The sequence below is a fragment of the Coregonus clupeaformis genome, chromosome 11, assembly GCF_020615455.1.
Source record: "Coregonus clupeaformis isolate EN_2021a chromosome 11, ASM2061545v1, whole genome shotgun sequence".
Taxonomy (NCBI): domain Eukaryota; kingdom Metazoa; phylum Chordata; class Actinopteri; order Salmoniformes; family Salmonidae; genus Coregonus; species Coregonus clupeaformis.
In genome coordinates this window covers 22,535,578-22,555,754 of record NC_059202.1, presented here as the reverse complement: position 1 = coordinate 22,555,754, position 20,177 = coordinate 22,535,578, and the positions used below count along the sequence as shown (strand labels likewise).

The 20,177-nt window shown below is 43.3% G+C and overlaps 1 protein-coding gene across 2 annotated transcripts in view; it reads left to right on the top strand.

Annotated features, from left to right (window-relative positions):
• The window catches only part of LOC121576531 (lysine-specific demethylase 4B-like), an 84,291-nt gene that overhangs the window by 22,054 nt on the left and 42,060 nt on the right, over positions 1–20,177 (top strand). For both annotated transcript variants that reach the window (XM_045223479.1, XM_041889749.2), the window contains exons 6-7: positions 15,612–15,661; positions 18,649–18,752. In XM_045223479.1, coding sequence (XP_045079414.1) covers positions 15,612–15,661; positions 18,649–18,752 — 154 coding nt within the window. The remainder of the gene's footprint in view (positions 1–15,611; positions 15,662–18,648; positions 18,753–20,177) is intronic.

The following is a 20,177-nucleotide window of genomic DNA, read 5'->3' as shown; positions in this document are numbered from 1 at the left end:
CATTAGCCATCACTCTACTGCTCTATAAAGAGCCATGTTCCATTAGCCATCATTCTACCGCTCTGTCAAGAGCCATGTTCCAATAGCCATCACTAATGGTCTATAAAGAGCCATGTTCCATTAGCCATCACTATAACGCTCCATCAAGAGCCATGTTCCAATAGCCATCACTAACGCTCTGTCAAGAGCCATGTTCCATAGCCATCACTCTAATGGTCTATAAAGAGCCATGTTCCATTAGCCATCACTCTAACGCTCCATCAAGAGCCATGTTCCATTAGCCATCACTCTAATGGTCTACAAAGAGCCATGTTCCATTAGCCATCACTAATGCTCTATCAAGAGCCATGTTCCATTAGCCATCACTAACGCTCTGTCAAGAGCCATGTTCCATTAGCCATCACTAATGCTCTATCAAGAGCCATGTTCCATTAGCCATCACTCTAATGGTTTATCAAGAGCCATGTTCCATTAGCCATCACTCTAATGGTTTATCAAGAGCCATGTTCCATTAGCCATCACTCTACTGCTCTATAAAGAGCCATGTTCCATTAGCCATCACTCTACTGCTCTATAAAGAGCCATGTTCCATTAGCCATCATTCTACCGCTCTGTCAAGAGCCATGTTCCAATAGCCATCACTAATGGTCTATAAAGAGCCATGTTCCATTAGCCATCATTCTACCGCTCTATGAAGAGCCAAGTTCCATTAGCCATCACTCTACCGCTCTCGAAGAGCCATGTTCCATTAGCCATCACTAATGCTCTATCAAGAGCCATGTTCCATTAGCCATCACTAATGGTCTATAAAGAGCCATGTTCCATTAGCCATCATTCTACCGCTCTATGAAGAGCCAAGTTCCATTAGCCATCACTCTACCGCTCTATGAAGAGCCAAGTTCCATTAGCCATCAATCTACTGCTCCATCTAAAATATCTATATTTTTGGTTTACAGGCTGTCTTCTTCTTTTAGAAATCTGTCTTAATTTTTAGAATCTAGCCTTTCAAAAGCCCTTATGCCTGGGCACTTAAACAGAGAGGTGGCATCCCAAAGTGCACCCTATTCCCTATTCAGTGATCTACCTTTGACCTGAGTTGTGGTCTAAAGTACTGCACTACCTAGGAAATACGTTGTGATTTGGGACGAAGTCACAGCCTCTCCATAGTATAATGGAGTAGGGTTGTCATGCTTCAGTAGCATCCTTCTTGATCCATAAGTCTCAAGTCTCCCCTCCAAGCAACCCTCTCAAGATATCTTCCCTCCCCTATTCTCCTCCTCCCTTCCCCCACCCTCTCCCTCTTCTTACATATGCCCCTGTGAGGAAAAGCAATCTTTCCTTGTCACTCGTTAAAAGTACATTTACTCAGATGGATGCACCCCTCAACTCTGTTTAACTGTGAATGTGTGTGTAGTGGGGGGAACAATCAAACAGTGTACACACACACTCTTCTTCCCCTTCTTTTTTTAGGAAATTGAATCATTTTCACTTTTCGGGTAATTACAGTATGTTAAACTGTGTGCAAGGAGAGGTTTGCCTAACCCCCCTGTGCAGCAACTGTGAAATTAACTCCATTCCCCTCCAACTCTGCTCCCATCTGTCATACCCCCCCCCCACAATAATCTGCTGTCAGATGTTGTAAAGATCACCAGGCGGTTTGCGGAGAGTAAGAGAAACTGCTAAAAATGACAATCTTAGGGTTGCATTGACTCCATTTACGCAGAGAGAGAGAGCCCATTATTATTTGTGTAGTTTTATCGGGTATTAGATGACGCTTGCTGTTTTTGTGTCTCTTCCGGGAGGAAAGAGATGAGTGTTCACTTTAGCGACGTCAGTGCCACAGTATTGTTGCATTGGAAGTGTTTTATGAATGAAGACAATTGGCAATAGTTCTAATTGCCTAATCAATTATATTGAGGTCAATGGATGTTTTCCATCTTGCTGCGTTGACCGTCATCCAGATTCATGCTGATTCCTCCCTACCTTCAGGCTATGCTCAAACCCTACACCCCAACCCATCTCTGATCTCTTGGCCTTCCCACCCTTATGGGAAGGCAGCTCCAGCTCAGCCCAGTCCAAGCTCTTCTCTGTCCTGGCACCCAAATGGTGGAACCAGCTTCCCCCTGAAGCTAGGACAGCAGAGTCCCTGCCCATCTTCCGAAAATTTTGAAACCCTACCTCTTCAAAGATAATCTTAAATAAACCCACAGCACCCCCCTCGCACACCCTCAGAGTGAACTAACACTCACACTTGAAATTTACCATATCATCAAAATAGTTTAACCTGGATTGTTTTGCAATAATCACTGATCTGGCTTTCAAAAAATACCTTATTTACATAAGTATTCAGACCCTTTGCAATGAGACTCGAAATTGAGCTCCAATGCATCCTGTTTCCATTGATCATCCTTGAGATGTTTCTTAAACTTGATTGGAGTCCACCTGTGGTAAATTCAATTGGTTGGACATGATTTGGAAAGGCATACCAGTCTATATAAGGTCCCAAAGTTGAAAGTGCATGTCAAAGCAAAAACCAAAAACTGTCTGCAGCATTGAAGGTCCCCAAGAACACAGTGGCCTCCATCATTCTTAAATGGAAGAAGTTTAAACCACCAAGACACTTCCTATAGCTGGCTGCCCGTCCAAACTGAGCAATCGTGGGAGAAGGGCCTTTGTCAGGGAGGTGACCAAGATCCTGACGTTCACTCTGACAGAGCTGCAGAGTTCCTCTGTGGAGATGGGAGAACCTTCCAGAAGGACAACCATCTCTGCAGTACTCCACCAATTAGGCCTTTATGGTAGAGTGGCCAGACGGAAGCCACTCCTCAGTAAACGGCACATGACAGTCAGCTTGGAGTTTGCAAAAAGGCACCTAAAGACTCTCAGACCATGTGAAACAAGATTCTCTGGTCTGATGAAACCAAGATTGAACTCTTTGGCCTGAATGCCAAGCGTCACGTCTGGAGGAAACCTGGCACTATCCCTACGGTGAAGCATGGTGGTGGTGGCATCATGCTGTGGGGATGTTTTTCAGCGGCAGGGACTGGGAGACTAGTCAGGATCGAGGGAAAGATGAACAGACCACTCAGGACCTCAGACTGCGGCAAAGGTTCACCTTCCAACAGGACAACGACCATAAGCACACAGCCAAGACAACGCAGGAGTGGCATCGGGACAAGTCTCAATGTCTGAGTGGCCCAGCCAGAGTCCGGACTTGAGCCCGATCGAACATCTCTGGAGAGACCTGAAATAGCTGTGCAGCAACGCTCCCCATCCAACTTGACAGAGCTTGAGAGGATCTTCAGTGAAGAATGGGAAAACTCCCCAAATACAGGTGTGCCAAGCTTTTAGCGTCATACCAAACAAGACTCGAGGATGTAATCGCTGCCAAAGGTTCTTTAACAAAGTACTGAGTGAAGGGTCTGAATACTTATGTAAATGTTATTTCAGTTTTTTTATAATTTTGCAAGAAATTCTCAGCCTGTTTTTGCTTTGTCATTATGGGGTATTTACATTTACATCATTTAGCAGACGCTCTTATCCAGAGCGAGTTACAAATTGGTATTGTCTGTAGGTAGATTGGGGGGGATTAAATCAATTTTAGAATAAGGCTGTCACGTAACAAATTGTTGATAAAGTCAAGGTGTTTGAATACTTTCCGAATGCCCTGTGCAAACTAATGGGGCGAACTCTGTGAAGTTCAATCCCTTGGGTCTGCACGGCCTGGCATTTGTTCTGTGCGGCAGTCCTGGAGGAGGTGCGTGGCTGCGCACACTATCGTCAGAAAGGTTAAGTTCTCGTCTATTACAGTAAAATAATGTCTTAAGTGTTTCAGTGTCCATATGACTGATTCTGTTGGACCAAACCTCAAATACAAATAGTGAGTTTTAAAAATGTAAGTCGCTCTGGAAAAGAGCGTCTGCTAAATGACTAAAATGTAACTGCTTGTTGTCAGGGGAAGTTCTCATTCGTGTTGTTTTGAGTGGCAGAGGGAGGGGTTTGGTGCCTGTGTGTGAAGGTGCACAAAACACACAGCACAGAATGAGTGAAGGAGACGAGACCAAAAAGACAGCACGCTCCTAACAACGGGGGGAATACAAAAATAACTTGATTTTTGCGATGCAATCATTTGGAACATTGTGCTAAAACATACAGTCCCAGTCAAAAGTTTGGACACATCTACTCATTCAAGGGTTTTTTCTTTATTTTTACATTGTAGAATAATAGTGAAGACATGGAATCATGTAGTAACCAAAGAAGTGTTAATCTCTATGGGATCGGTGTCCCGTATACGGGACGTTTGAGCTACCGTGCGCTAATGTGATTAGCATGACTGTTGTAAGTAACAGCAAACTTTCTAGGACATAGACATGTCTTGTATGGGCAGAATGCTTACATTCATGTTAATCTAACTGCACTGTCCAATTTACAGTAGCTATTACAGTGAAAAAATACCATGCTATTGTTTGAGGAGAGTGCACAACAACAAAAAACTTATCATGACAACTGGTTTGATACATTCACCTCTGAAGGTAAATAATGTACTTACATTCAGTCATCTTGCTCTGATTTGTCATCCTAAGGGTCCCAGAGATAAAATGTAGCATAGTTTTGTTTGATAAAATCATTTTTTATATTCAAATGTAGGAACTGGGTTCCACAGTTTGAACCCCTGCTGTCTCTGGCTCCACACCCACCCCGCCCGGCCATCTAGATGTGTGAAAGTTAGTGTATAAGCTAATTAACAGGTGTGCATTGTTAAAAGTGAATTTGTGGAATTTCTTTCCTTATTAATGCGTTTGGCCAATCAGTTGTGTTGTGATAATGTAGGGTTGGTATACAGAAGATAGCCCTATTTGGTAAAAGATCAAGTCCATATTATGGCAAGAACAGCTCAAATAAGCAAAGAGAAACGACAGTCCATCATTACTTTCAAGAACTTTGAACGTTTCTTCAAGTGCAGTCGCAAAAACCATCAAGCGCTATGATGAAACTGGCTCTCATGAGGACCGCCACAGGAAAGGAAGACCCAGAGTTACCTCTGCTGCGGAGGATAAGTTCATTAGAGTTACCAGTCTCAGAAATTGCAGCCCAAATAAATGCTTCAGAGTTCAAGTAACAGACACAGCTCAACATCAACTGTTCAGAGGAGACTGCGTGAATCAGGCCTTCATAGTCTAATTGCTGCAAAGAAAGCACTACTAAAGGACACCAATAAGAAGAAGAGACTTGCTTGTAATATTGATCCTCATATGTCTGATCGAAAATGGGCTAAATCCAAATCATGAAATGTCCAGTGCCCAAATGACTTTACTTGTGCAGGCGAGGAAAATCATTGTGCTTCTTCACACGAAGGTGACATACATTTTATATACACACACACACACACACAACCGGTCAAAAGTTTTAGGACACCTACTCATTCAAGGGTTTTTCTTCATTTTCACTATTTTCTACATTGTAGAATAATAGTGAAGATGTCAAAACTATGAAATAACACATATGGAATCATGTAGTAAACAAAAAAGTGTTAAACAAATCAAAATATATTTTATATATTTGAGATTCTTCAAAAAGCCACTCTTTGCCTTGATGACAGCTTTGCACACTCTTGGCATTCTCTCAACCAGCTTCACCTGGAATGCTTTTCCAACAGTCTTGAAGGAGTTCCCACATATGCTGAGCACTTGTTGGCTGCTTTTCCTTCACTCTGCGGTCCAACTCATCCCAAACCACCCCAATTTGATTGAGGTCGGAGGATTGTGGCGGCCAGGTCATCTGATGCAGCACTCCGTCACTCTCCTTCTTGTTAAAATAGCCCTTACACAGCCTGGAAATGTGTTGGGGTCATTGTCCTGTTGAAAAGCAAACGATAGTCCCACTAAGACTAAACCAGAAGGGATGGCGTATCGCTGCATAATGCTGTGGTAGCCATGCTGGTTAAATGTGCCTTGAATTCTAAATAAATCAGACCGTGTCACCAGCAAAGCACCCCCACACCATAACACCACCACCTCCATGCTTTACGGTGGGAAATACACATGCGGAGATCCGTTCACCCACACCGCGTCTCACAAAGACATATTTAAAAGATCTTAAAACACATTTTTAGCTTTGCTTACGGTGCTTTTTAGTCATTCAGTTTGTCATTCTTTAGATTGTTATGTTACGTTTTGTTGTGGAGTAAATATTTCAGCTTTTATTTTCATATTTTTTTAAAATGTTTTTTTTTCTTCTGTAAAGTACATTGTGTTCCATTCCATGTCTGGAATATACTGTATAAATAAAGCTTGATTTGATTAATGCAGGAAAACTGAAATCTGTCTTACCTCATTTCTACCAGCATGTCACCTGTGCAACTAGAGGCAGAAAAACTCTAGATCACCTTCACTCCTAACACAAACAAATAAGGGTTATGTGAAATGACAACATTTTCTTACAATATCGACACAATTGTGATTCATGACTTATGCATTGAGAGTTTGTAGTGGATCACAGATCAACACTACCACTACGTTGGGTCTGGACTTGCAAGGGACCGCTGCTGACAACCCAATCGCATCCATTGTCCATAACAAACAGAGCAGGCAGGGGTATTGAGGGTGTGCAACTTTTATTTTCTGTTAAATAAATCAAATACATTTTTAACAAAGTTTGCATCTTTACAGAACATGTGTTGTGATTAGCGCTCTAGATTTGCTATGCTGTATTTTTTAAACAGAAATAGCAATTTCGATTAAATATGACAATGTTTGCCTTTCCGTGCCTTGTATAGCCTACTATTGAATATGGTGTAAATGTATGCTCAGATATGATTGTATGTACACTAAATTGTATGTCACTTAGAAATGTCCACTGCTCCAAATGTCTGATTTTTTTTTTTTTTTTGTCCATTAAAATAACATAAAATTGATCAGAAATACAGTGTAGACATTGTTAATGTTGTAAATGGCTATTGTAGCTGGAAACGGAATATCTACATAGGCGTACAGAGGCCCATTATCAGCAACCATCAGTCCTGTGTTCCAATGGCACGTTGTTTGCTAATCCAAGTTTATCATTTTAAATGGCAGCTTCATTAAATAGTACCCGCAAAACACCAGTCTCAACGTCAACAGTGAAGAGGCAACTCCGGGATGCTGACCTTCTAGGCAGAGTTGCAAAGAAAAAGCCAGATCTCAGACTGGCCAATGAAAAGATTAAGATGGGCAGCCTGAGATATGGCTTTTTCTTTGCAGCTCTGCCTAGAAGGTCAGCATCTCGGAGTCGCCTCTTCACTGTTGACGTTGAGACTGGTGTCTGCCAGTTGTGGACTTGTGAGGCGCCTGTTTCTCAAACTAGACACTAATGTATTTGTCCTCCTGCTCAGTTGTGCACCAGGGCCTCCCACTCCTCTTTCTATTGTGGTTAGAGCCAGTTTCCGCTGTTCTGTGAAGGGAGTAGTGCACAGCGTTGTACGAGATCTTCAGTTTCTTGGCAATTTCTCACATGAAATATCCTTCATTTCTCAGAACAAGGATAGACTGACGAGTTTCAGAAGAAAGTTTTTTGTTTCTGGCCATTTTGAGTCTGTAATCGAACCCACAATTGCTGATGCTCCAGATACTCAAATAGTCTCAAGAAGGCCAGTTTTATTGCTTCTTTAATCAGCACAACAGTTTTCAGCTGTGCTAACATAATTGCAAAAGGGTTTTCTAATGATCAATTAGCCTTTTAAAATGATAAACTTGGATTAGCAAACACAATGTGCCATTTGAACACAGGACTGATGGTTGCTGATAATGCTTTTCTTTTGAAAACTAGGACATTTCTAAGTGACCCCAAACTTTTGAACGCTAGAGTGTGTGTGTGTGTATATACATACATACATACATACATACATACAGTGGGGAAAAAAGTATTTAGTCAGCCACCAATTGTGCAAGTTCTCCCACTTAAAAACATGAGAGAGGCCTGTAATTTTCATCATAGGTACACGTCAACTATGACAGACAAATTGAGAAAAAAAATCCAGAAAATCCCATTGTAGGATTTTTTATGAATTTATTTGCAAATTATGGTGGAAAATAAGTATTTGGTCACCTACAAACAAGCAAGATTTCTGGCTCTCACAGACCTGTAACTTCTTATTTAAGAGGCTCCTCTGTCCTCCACTCGTTACCTGTATTAATGGCACCTGTTTGAACTTGTTATCAGTATAAAAGACACCTGTCCACAACCTCAAACATTCACACTCCAAACTTCACAATGGCCAAGACCAAAGAGCTGTCAAAGGACACCAAAAACAAAATTGTAGACCTGCACCAGGCTGGGAAGACTGAATCTGCAATAGGTAAGCAGCTTGGTTTGAAGAAATCAACTGTGGGAGCAATTATTAGGAAATGGAAGACATACAAGACCACTGATAATCTCCCTCGATCTGGGGCTCCACGCAAGATCTCACCCCGTGGGGTCAAAATGATCACAAGAACGGTGAGCAAAAATCCCAGAACCACACGGGGGACCTAGTGAATGACCTGCAGAGAGCTGGGACCAAAGTAACAAAGCCAACCATCAGTAACACACTACGCTGCCAGGGACTCAAATCCTGCAGTGCGAGATGTGTCCCCCTGCTTAAGCCAGTACATGTCCAGGCCCGTCTGAAGTGCATTTGGATGATCCAGAAGAGGATTGGGAGAATGTCATATGGTCAGATGAAACCAAAATATAACTTTTTGGTAAAAACTCAACTCGTCATGTTTGGAGGACAAAGAATGCTGAGTTGCATCCAAAGAACACCATACCTACTGTGAAGCATGGGGTTGGAAACATCCTGCTTTGGGGCTGTTTTTCTGCAAAGGGACCAGGACGACTGATCCGTGTAAAGGAAAGAATGAATGGGGCCATGTATCGTGAGATTTTGAGTGAAAACCTCCTTCCATCAGCAAGGGCATTGAAGATGAAACGTGGCTGGGTCTTTCAGCATGACAATGATCCCAAACACACCGCCCGGGCAACGAAGGAGTGGCTTCGTAAGAAGCATTTCAAGGTCCTGGAGTGGCCTAGCCAGTCTCCAGATCTCAACCCCATAGAAAATCTTTGGAGGGAGTTGAAAGTCTGTGTTGCCCAGCGACAGCCCCAAAACATCACTGCTCTAGAGGAGATCTGCATGGAGGAATGGGCCAAAATACCAGCAACAGTGTGTGAAAACCTTGTGAAGACTTACAGAAAATGTTTGACCTGTGTCATTGCCAACAAAGGGTATATAACAAAGTATTGAGAAAATTTTGTTATTGACCAAATACTTATTTTCCACCATAATATGCCAATAAATTCATTAAAAATCCTACAATGTGATTTTCTGGAATTTTTTTTCTCATTTGTCTGTCATAGTTGACGTGTACCTATGATGAAAATTACAGGCCTCTCTCATCTTTTTAAGTGGGAGAACTTGCACAATTGGTGGCTGACTAAATACTTTTTTTCCCCACTGTACATACATACATACATACATACATACATACATACATACATACATACATACATACACACACACAGTGCTATGAAAAATTATTTGCCCCCTTTCTAATTTTCTCTACTTTTGCATATTTGTGATCTTCAACCAAAACCTAATATTAGATAAAGGGAACATAAGTGAACAAATAACACAACAATTACATATTTATTTCATAAACAAAGTTATGCAACACCCAATTCCCCTGTGTGAAAAAGTAATTGCCCCCTTACACTTAATAACTGGTTGTTCCACCTTTAGCTGCAATGACTCCAACCAAATGCTTCCTGTAGTTGTTGATCTGCTTTAACTCAGTGACGTGTGGGTTTTCAAGCATGAACTGCTCGTTTCAAGTCCTGCCACAACATCTCAATTGGGATTAGGTCTGGACTTTGACTAGGCCATTCCAAAACTTCAAATTTGTTGCTTTTTAGCAATTTTAGTGGTGGTGGTGTGATGGTTTGGGGATGCTTTGCTGCCTCAGGACCTGGACGACTTGCCTTAATAGAAGGAACCATGAATTCTGCTGGAAGTTTTGGAATGGCCTAGTCAAAGTTTTAGATTCTGTCTCTCACAGTTGAAGTGTACTACCTATGATAAAAATGACAGACCTCTACATGCTTTGTAAGTAGGAAAACCTGCAAAATCGGCAGTGTATCAAATACTTGTTCTCCCCACTGTAGGTGCACGTCAACTATGACAGACAAAATGAGACAATTTTTTCCAGAAAATCACATTGTAGGATTTTTAATGAATTTATTTGCAAATTATGGTGGAAAATAAGTATTTGGTCAATATCAAAAGTTTCTCAAAACTTTGTTATATACCCTTTGTTGGCAATGACACAGGTCAAATGTTTTCTGTAAGTCTTCACAAGGTTTTCACACACTGTTGCTGGTATTTTGGCCCATTCCTCCATGCAGATCTCCTCTAGAGCAGTGAAGTTTTGGGGCTGTTGCTGGGCAACATGGAGATCTGGAGACTGGCTAGGCCACTCCAGGACCTTGAAATGCTTCTTACGAAGCCACTCCTTCGTTGCCCGGGCGGTGTGTTTGGGATCATTGTCATGCTGAAAGACCCAGCCACGTTTCATCTTCAATGCCCTTGCTGGTGGAAGGAGGTTTTCACTCAAAATCTCACGATACATGGCCCCATTCATTCTTTCCTTTACACGGATCAGTCGTCCTGGTCCCTTTGCAGAAAAACAGCCCCAAAGCCCCCATGCTTCACAGTAGGTATGGTGTTCTTTGGATGCAACTCAGCATTCTTTGTCCTCCAAACACGACGAGTTGAGTTTTTACCAAAAAGTTCTATTTTGGTTTCATCTGACCATATGACATTCTCCCAATCCTCTTCTGAATCATCCAAATGCACTCTAGCAAACTTCAGACAGGCCTGGACATGTACTGGCTTAAGCAGGGGGACACGTCTGGCACTGCAGGATTTGAGTCCCTGGCGGCGTAGTGTGTTACTGATGGTAGGCTTTGTTACTTTGGTCCCAGCTCTCTGCAGGTCATTCACTAGGTCACCCCGTGTTGTTCTGGGATTTTTGCTCACCGTTCTTGTGATCATTTTGACCCCACGGGGTGAGATCTTGTGTGGAGCCCCAGATTGAGGGAGATTATCAGTGGTCTTGTATGTCTTCCATTTCCTAATAATTGCTCCCACAGTTGATTTCTTCAAACCAAGCTGCTTACCTATTGCAGATTCAGTCTTCCCAGCCTGGTGCAGGTCTACAATTTTGTTTCTGGTGTCCTTTGACAGCTCTTTGGTCTTGGCCATAGTGGAGTTTGGAGTGTGACTGTTTGAGGTTGTGGACATGTGTCTTTTATACTGATAACAAGTTCAAACAGGTGCCATTTAATACCGGTAACGAGTGGAGGACAGAGGAGCCTCTTAAAGAAGAAGTTACAGGTCTGTGAGAGCCAGAAATCTTGCTTGTTTGTAGGTGACCAAATACTTATTTTCCACCATAATTTGCAAATAAATTCATTAAAATCCTACAATGTGATTTTCTGGATTTTTTTTCCTCAATTTGTCTGTCATAGTTGACGTGTACCTATGATGAAAATTACAGGCCTCATCTTTCTAAGTGGGAGAACTTGCACAATTGGTGGCTGACTAAATACTTTTTTTCCCCACTGTACATACAGTTGAAGTCGGAAGTTTACATACACTTAGGTTGGAGTCATTAAAACTCGTTTTTTCAACCACTCCACAAATTTCTTGTTAACCAACTAGTTTTGGCAAGTCTGTTAGGACATCTACTTTGTGTATGACACAAGTAATTTTTCCAACAATTGTTTACAGACAGGTTATTTCACTTATAATTCACTGTATCACAATTCCAGTGAGTCAGAAGTTTACATACACTAAGTTGACTGTGCCTTAAACAGCTTGGAAAATTCCAGAAAATGATGTCATGGCTTTAGAAGATCCTGATAGGCTAATTGACATCCTTTGAGTCAATTGGAGGTGTACCTGTGGATGTATTTCAAGGCCTACCTTCAAACTCAGTGCCTCTTTGCTTGACATCATGGGAAAATCAAAATAAATCAGCCAAGACCTCAGAAAAACAATTGTAGACCTCCAGAAGTCTGGTTCATCCTTGGGAGCAATTTCCAAACGCCTGAAGGTACCACGTTCATCTGTACAAAGAATAGTACGCAAGTATTTACACCATGGGACCACGCAGCCGTCATACCGCTCAGGAAGGAGACGTGTTCTGTCTCCTAGAGATTAACGTACTTTGGTGCGAAAAGTGCAAATCAATCTCAGAACAACAGCAAAGGACCTTGTGAAGATGCTGGAGGAAACGGGTACAAAGTATCTATATCCGCAGTAAAACAAGTCCTATATCGACATAACCTTAACCTTAAAGGCTGCTCAGCAAGGAAAAAGCCACTGCTCCAAAACCGCCATTAAAAAAGCCAGACTACGGTTTGCAGCTGCACATGGGGACAAAGATCGTACTTTTTGGAGAAATGTCCTCTGGTCTAATGAAACAAAAATATAACTGTTTGGCCATAATGACCATCGTTATGTTTGGAGGAAAAAGGGGATGGCTTGCAAGCCGAAGAACACCATCCCAACCGTGAAGCACGGGGGTAGCAGCATCATGCTGTGGGGGTGCTTTGCTGCAGGAGGGACTGGTGTACTTCACAAAATAGATGGCATCATGAGGAAGGAAAATGATGTGGATATATTGAAGCAACATCTCAAGACATCAGTCAGGAAGTTAAAGCTTGGTCGCAAATGGGTCTTCCAAATGGACAATGACCCCAAGCATACTTCCAAAGTTGTGGCAAAATGGCTTAAGGACAACAAAGTCAAGGTATTGGAGTGGCCATCACAAAGCCCTGACCTCAATCCTATAGAAAATTTGTGGGCAGAACTGAAAAAGTGTGTGCGAGCAAGGAGGCCTACAAACCTGACTCAGTTACACCAGCTCTGTCAGGAGGAATGGGCCAAAATTCAACCAACTTATTGTGGGAAGCTTGTGGAAGGCTACCCAAAACGTTTGACCCAAGTTAAACAATTTAAAGGCAATGCTACCAAATACTAATTGAGTGTATGTAAACTTCTTACCCACTGGGAATGTGATGAAAGAAATAAAAGCTGAAATAAATAATTCTCTCTACTATTATTCTGACATTTCACATTCTTAAAGTGGTGATCCTAACTGACCTAAGACAGGGAATTTTTACTATTAAATGTCAGTAATTGTGAAAAACTGAGTTTAAATGTATTTGGCTAATGTGTATGTAAACTTCCGACTTCAACTGTACGTACATACATACATACGGTGGGCTCCAACATTACTGGCACCTCTGACTGGCAATGCACAAACAATACTTAAAAAAATATAAACTATATAACTATAGAGAGAAACTCAAAATACCAACATGTGAGAAATACTGTACTTTATTAATGTTTCAATGGAACCAACCAAAATCATACAATTATTTAATACAAAAGAAATGTCACAAATCAAGGTTTCATAATTATTGGCACTTCTCATTTAGTACTTAGTGCAACCACCTCTGGCAAGGATAACAGCATGGAGTCTTTTCCTGTAATGTTTGACAAGGTTAAGGAACACATTTGGATGGATTTTGGACCATTCCTCTATGCAGATCCTTTCAAGATCCTTCACATTCTTAGGTTTGCGCTTATCAACTGCCCTCTTCAACTCAGCCCACACATTTTCGATTGGATTGAGGTCCGGCGACTGAGATAGCCATGGCAGAACATTAATTTTGTTGTCACAGAACCATTTCTGTGTGGATGTTGAGGTATGTTTTGGTTCATTGTCTTGTTGGAAGGTTCACCTACGGCCAAGTCCCAGCCTTCTGGCAGAGGCAACCAGATTGTCAGCCAAAATTGCCTGATACTTGGTGGAATTCATTATGCCATCAATCTTAACCAGTGCCCCTGGATCTCTGGAATTAAAACAGCCCCAAAACATCACTGCTCCAGCACCATATTTCACCGTGGGTATGAGGTGCCTCTCCTTGTATGCATCTATGTTTCGACGCCAAACATGCCGATTCTGCATCTGACCAAAACGTTCAATTTTGGTCTCATCTGACCAGAGCACCTTCTTCCAGTCATAATTTAAATGACGTTTGGCAAACTCCAAGTGCTTGCGTCTGTGTCTTGGGGTCAGAAAGGGCTTTCTTCTGGCAACCCTTCCAAAGAGACAGTGGTTGTGGAGGTGGCGTTTGATGGTGCTTTTTGAAACCTGGTGACCCCAAGATGCCAACAAGTCCTGCTATTTTTTCACAGTGATTCTTGGGGATTTTGTTGCTTCTCTCACCATCCTCCCTATCCTGGGGGGCAAAATGCATTTGCATCCTCTACCCGTGAGGTTTTCAACTGTTCCATATCTTTTTAATTTTTTTATAATTGCCATGACAGTGCTCAGTGGTATATTCAATAGTTTGTGGATCTTCTTGTAGCCATTAACAGATTTATGAAGGTCTACAACCATCTGTCTCTTTTGAACTGCCAGTTCTTTTGTTTTCTTCATAGTGTTGGATGACAAAGGGATATTGCATGCATGTTACCTCATTTTTATACCCTTGTGAAACAGGAAGTAATGTAATGGCTCAATATAGTTCCTTAAGACAAACTTAAATAAGTGGAATTTAAAGTCTATAATTATACTGTTTATATTTTTTTAAGGATTGTTTGTGCATTGCCAGTCAGGGGTGCCAGTCATTTTGGATACCACTGTATATACACAAACACACACACACATACCTGACGAAGGCGTGTTAGTTAGTTATAGAATGTGAAAATCCCTGGGGGGGGGCGCCAGCAACTTTTTCCTTTGATTCTCATGCAGACAGACCAGACACAGTTACGATTGTAATATTGAGACAAACCTGCAAGTTGGCCTTCTTCATTACCTACACCCTCTCTGCCCACCCGGTGGCAGTCTAACACAGCTGTACTCCGTTGCTATAGACTCCAATATCTGCCTTTCTATTCTGATCACCTAGACAAGCTTTTGGCCAGAGGGGAGAGTGAGGTGCAGGTTTTGTACATGGTGCATTGTGCAGAGGTCTCTGAGGGGTTAAGCTTTCTCTAAAGTGGAGGAAATAATTGTGGCAATAATGATGGTAATAGCAAGCACAATAAAAGCTCTGGCTCTCTAATGCGGACGGAGAGCGATTTGCCTCTTCTCTTTTTCCCTCGTTTACTGATGATTACATTTGAAAGGGGGGAAAGAGCACTACAAAGACAGAGGAAGAGGGGATGGTGATAGATCCCTAAATGGTCATTAAAAAGAGGGTAGAGGAGGTGGTGATGGATCCCTAAACGGTCATTAAAAAGAGGGTAGAGGAGGTGGTGATGGATCCCTAAACGGTCATTAAAAAGAGGAAGAGGAGGTGATGCTAGATCCCTAAATAGTCATTAAAAAGAGGAAGAGGAGGTGATGCTAGATCCCTAAATGGTCATTAAAAAGAGGAAGAGGAGGTGATGCTAGATCCCTAAACGGTCATTTCTTCTTCATTGATTGCGTTGTCTTTTCCATCCTCCTAGTCCTCACTCTTCTTTTCTCCCCTCCACCCATCTAATTTTCTCTTTCTTTCTCTTGCCCTCGATTCAGGTACGCCATCCCACCTGAGCACGGGAAAAGGCTGGAGAGGCTGGCTCAAGGTAAGACTACTCAAGATCCTCATGCTCATTAGGCTGACCATGTTTTACTATATACCGGCATGGGCCGGTTTGACTTTTTACTTTACCTTCTATAACGGTATTTCAATGTTCGGTTTGTTAAATGTGATACGCTACTCTGCCGTGTGTAGCGTCTGTTTTTATACTTTACTCCACTACTTGAGTTGTCGCTCTCCTATCCCTCTCCATGCCGCTTTTCACACTTTCCAAGGCCCACCCCCTGTCACTAGAGTGCAGTTTTTGTTGCTCAACCGCGAGACCACTTGCGTTCAGTCTGCATGGTCAATGCAGCACATGCTAACGATGCTGATTTCCACTTTGCTTCTTAATATACAGTGAGGGAAAAAAGTATTTGATCCCCTGCTGATTTTGTACGTTTGCCCACTGACAAAGACATGATTAGTCTATAATTTTAATGGTAGGTTTATTTGAACAGTGAGAGACAGAATAACAACAAAAAAATCCAGAAAAACGCATGTCAAAAATGTTATAAATTGATTTGCATTTTAATGAGGGAAATAAAGTATTTGACCCGCTCTCAATCAGAAAGATTTCTGGCTCCCAGGTGTCTTTTATACAGGTAACGAGCTGGGATTAGGAGCACACTGTTAAAGGGAGTGCTCCTAATCTCAGTTTGTTACCTGTATAAAAGACACCTGTCCACAGAAGCAATCAATCAATCAGATTCCAAACTCTCCACCATTGCCAAGACCAAAGAGCTCTCCAAGGATGTCAGGGACAAGATTGTAGACCTACACAAGGCTGGAATGGGCTACAAGACCATCGCCAAGCAGCTTGGTGAGAAGGTGACAGTTGGTGCGATTATTCGCAAATGGAAGAAACACAAAATAACTGTCAATCTCCCTCGGCCTGGGGCTCCATGCAAGATCTCACCTTGTGGAGTTGCAATGATCATGAGAACGGTGAGGAATCAGCCCCTCACTGTAAATCCACAAGCGTTCTATAATTACACTATTAGTTTGTATCTTACTGTCTACAAACAGCTAGTTTGTCTTTTCTAAGCAAGTTGTGGCTAAAATACATCGTTTTAGCCGCTAATGCTAATTAGCTAATGCTAATAGCTACGTTTGCTCTGAGTCAGCGCAAACGTAGCTAGCTAATACAGACTGATACCAGTGATGGTGTAGGCCTAAATGAGCGTGTTTGTGCAACAGTGTCTTCTAAATCAAAGAGGATTAGGCGAAGCATGAATATGTTAGTTACATGTAATAGCTAAGAGAACATTCAATGTAGCTAAAGGTTATAGGGTCCCCTAGGAAACACTGACCAACACTTTGGTTCCTACCCTGTCACAATAACTCCTGCCTGGCTTTTTGTCATACAACACTGTATTCAAAGTGCCCACTATTATATTCTAACTAATAATAATCATTATATTTCCATGATTCCAACAGTTCACCCAAGTGTTTATCTAAATTGCAAGTCATATCACAATTGCAATTATTGATAAAAAATTAAGCAAATCATTTTTTGCCCGTATCGTGCAGCCCTACGTGGCAGTGTGGAAATGATCTCAAATAAGTGCAGGGAATGCCGAACAATTTATTTTGGGATGAAGTTTGATTGAACACTATATAACAATCAGAATGGAGAAAGCCCCATTGAAATCACTTTGAAAAATCACTTAGAGAACTTCATTTCAAACTCAAAGGACAAAATGAAGCTTAAAGTTAATATTGCCCCGGGGAGAGTTCCACACTGCCAGCTGCATTTTAATGGGGATTAATATGTGGCTCCGCCAGCACATTATTCACCTTTATCAGCTCACACAGCAGCCGCCAGAGAAAGGCAGCTCTTTGAGACCAACAGGCTCTGAAACAATGCAATGAAAATGAAGGATGAAATGGGCCTCGATTATGCTGTCAGTTACATTAAAGTTTAACTGGGCAAACGGTCTCCCATCCTTTGAGGCACAGCACAGACTGCTCGTCAGGAGAGGTGCGTGTGAGAGAGAGCGAGAGACAGCGAAACAGATCTCTTTCCCTCTCTTTCTAGTAAGTTGAAGGCCTCGGACACTAATGATATACGAGAGGCTGGTTTGTTTTTGAAGAGGAGGCTCTGGTCTTTGAGGCTCTGGCCGTGAAATTAATTGTCATCCTCTGAAGAGGGAAGAAAGAGTGAGGGTTTTGCACATGAGATTGAGATGAGTTTTTATTTAGGCGACAACCACCTCTCGCTGTGTGAAGTCTGTGTAGAAAAGGCCCCATAAACAGGCAGTAGAAGTCTAAAAAAGACAAAGAAAGATGAAATGGTATGATGCCGAAAATAACCCCCCGCTCGCATGCTTTCACAAGTTCAAAAAAGATAATGGTATCGTGACACAGCTGACACAAGCTCTCAAGTACTTTATTTGATATCACCATGCGCAATTTGACACTGGTCGGTGGACGTATGTTCCTACGCGTTATCAAAAGTTTCTCACTCTTCAGTTTGGCATGCCGTACAGCCTGGCCCAGTGACCCGTTGGCGGTGACCCGGGGTCCGGCACGAAGGAAGGGATTGTGGGACCAAGGAAATTATGATAATTAAAGCTTTCTGGGCGTGCACTGCGTGGTGCTCTGAGTGCTGTGACCCCCACATTTTCCATCTGACAGATGGGAGAGCTCTTTACTGATAACCTCCAACCACCGATTATATCTCCCATTTGGATGGAGAGTGTAGGCCTAAGATCTGCACTGTCTCTGTCTGTAACAAGCCAAACCTCCTGTGGCTTATTAACTTCCCGGGAGTGGGGTAACGTGGTCGTCATAAGCAGGAAGCTGACATGAAACTGAAGTGTATTGTTTGAGGTTTTAAATGTTACAATTTCTCGTGAACAACATGCCACATTTCAGGATTTCCCATGGAAAACACATTTTACTAGTATGGATGCCACAACAGGTGAATTCAGACAATGGGAGGCAATTTGGTAATGTGGTGTTTTTGTGTGTGTTTTCCCCCACCTGCAGGTTTCTTCCCAGGCAGTTCCCAGGGCTGTGACGCCTTCCTCCGCCACAAGATGACTCTCATCTCCCCGTCCATACTGAAGAAGTACAGCATCCCCTTCGACAGGGTAGGTAGCACAACGAACAGTGGCTGGAAGATGGAGCTGGGTCTGGAGCTGGGAGCTGGGTCTGGAGCTGGGGCTGAGGGCTGTCTAGGGTCTGTCTGGTGCTGGGGCTGGGGTCTGTCTGGAGCTGGGGCTGAGGTCTGTCTGGGGCTGAGGTCTGTCTGGGGCTGAGGTCTGTCTGGGGCTGAGGTCTGTCTGGGGCTGAGGTCTGTCTGGAGCTGGCGTTGAGGTCTGGAGCTGCCGTTGAGGTCTGGAGCTGGCGTTGTGGTCTGGAGGTGGGGTTGAGGGCTGAGGTCTGTCTGGAGCTGGGGTTGAGGGCTGAGGTCTGTCTGGAGCTGGGGATGAGGTCTGAGGTCTGTCTGGAGCTGGGGATGAGGTCTGTCTGGAGCTGGGGCTGAGGGCTGAGGTCTGTCTGGAGCTGGGGTTGAGGGCTGAGGTCTGTCTGGAGCTGGGGTTGAGGGCTGAGGTCTGTCTGGAGCTGGGGTTGAGGGCTGAGGTCTGTCTGGAGCTGGGGTTGAGGGCTGAGGCCTGGAGCTGGGGTTGAGGGCTGAGGCCTGGAGCTGGGGTTGAGGGCTGAGGCCTGGGGCTGAGGCCTGGGGCTGAGGCCTGGAGCTGGGGTTGAGAGCTAGAGCTGGGGCTGAGGATGATATGATGGCTGAGGTCTGGAGCTAGGGTTGAGGGCTGAGGCCTGGGGCTGGGGTTGAGGGCTGAGGCCTGGAGCTGGGGTTGAGGGCTGAGGCCTGGAGCTGGGGTTGAGGGCTGAGGCCTGGGGCTGAGGCCTGGGGCTGAGGCCTGGGGCTGAGGCCTGGAGCTGGGGTTGAGAGCTGGAGCTGAGAGCTGGGGCTGAGGATGATATGATGGCTGAGGTCTGGAGCTAGTGTTGAGGGTAGGGGCCTGGAGAAAGCCTGGGCCCGTATTCATAAAGCATCTCAGTATTAGGGGTGTGAACGTTAAAACGTATAAATGAAATTGGGATCCTTTAGCGTTAAGAAAAATCCTATTTTGGGGGGGTAGATGCAGAAAGTAAAACAGCACAGTGGGTTAATTTCCACAACAGCTAAGAGCGTAGATGCGTGAAGCTCAACTTCTCAGCTGTTTGGGTACCCTGGCTACTACGCTGTGAACAGCATGAAGCAAACTCGTGCACATGCGTAGATACTGTGTGACTGTGCGAGAGCGAAGTGTTTCATCTCGCTCATCTCAATATCCTAGCCTTTTCATTGATGATAGGCTCTGCTTTACTGAAGTTCCGAGACATTGCAAGCTAAGAAATTGCGAGATATGGCATTCCATTGCGAGATACAGCTTTTGATTGCCGATAGATAGGCCTAGTGCACGGTTCTAACTTCCTGCCTGGTGGCTGACCTGCCTGTCGACGTGCAAGGAGTCGAGGAATCACTTATTTTGTAGTCGACTTGTGGTGGATTT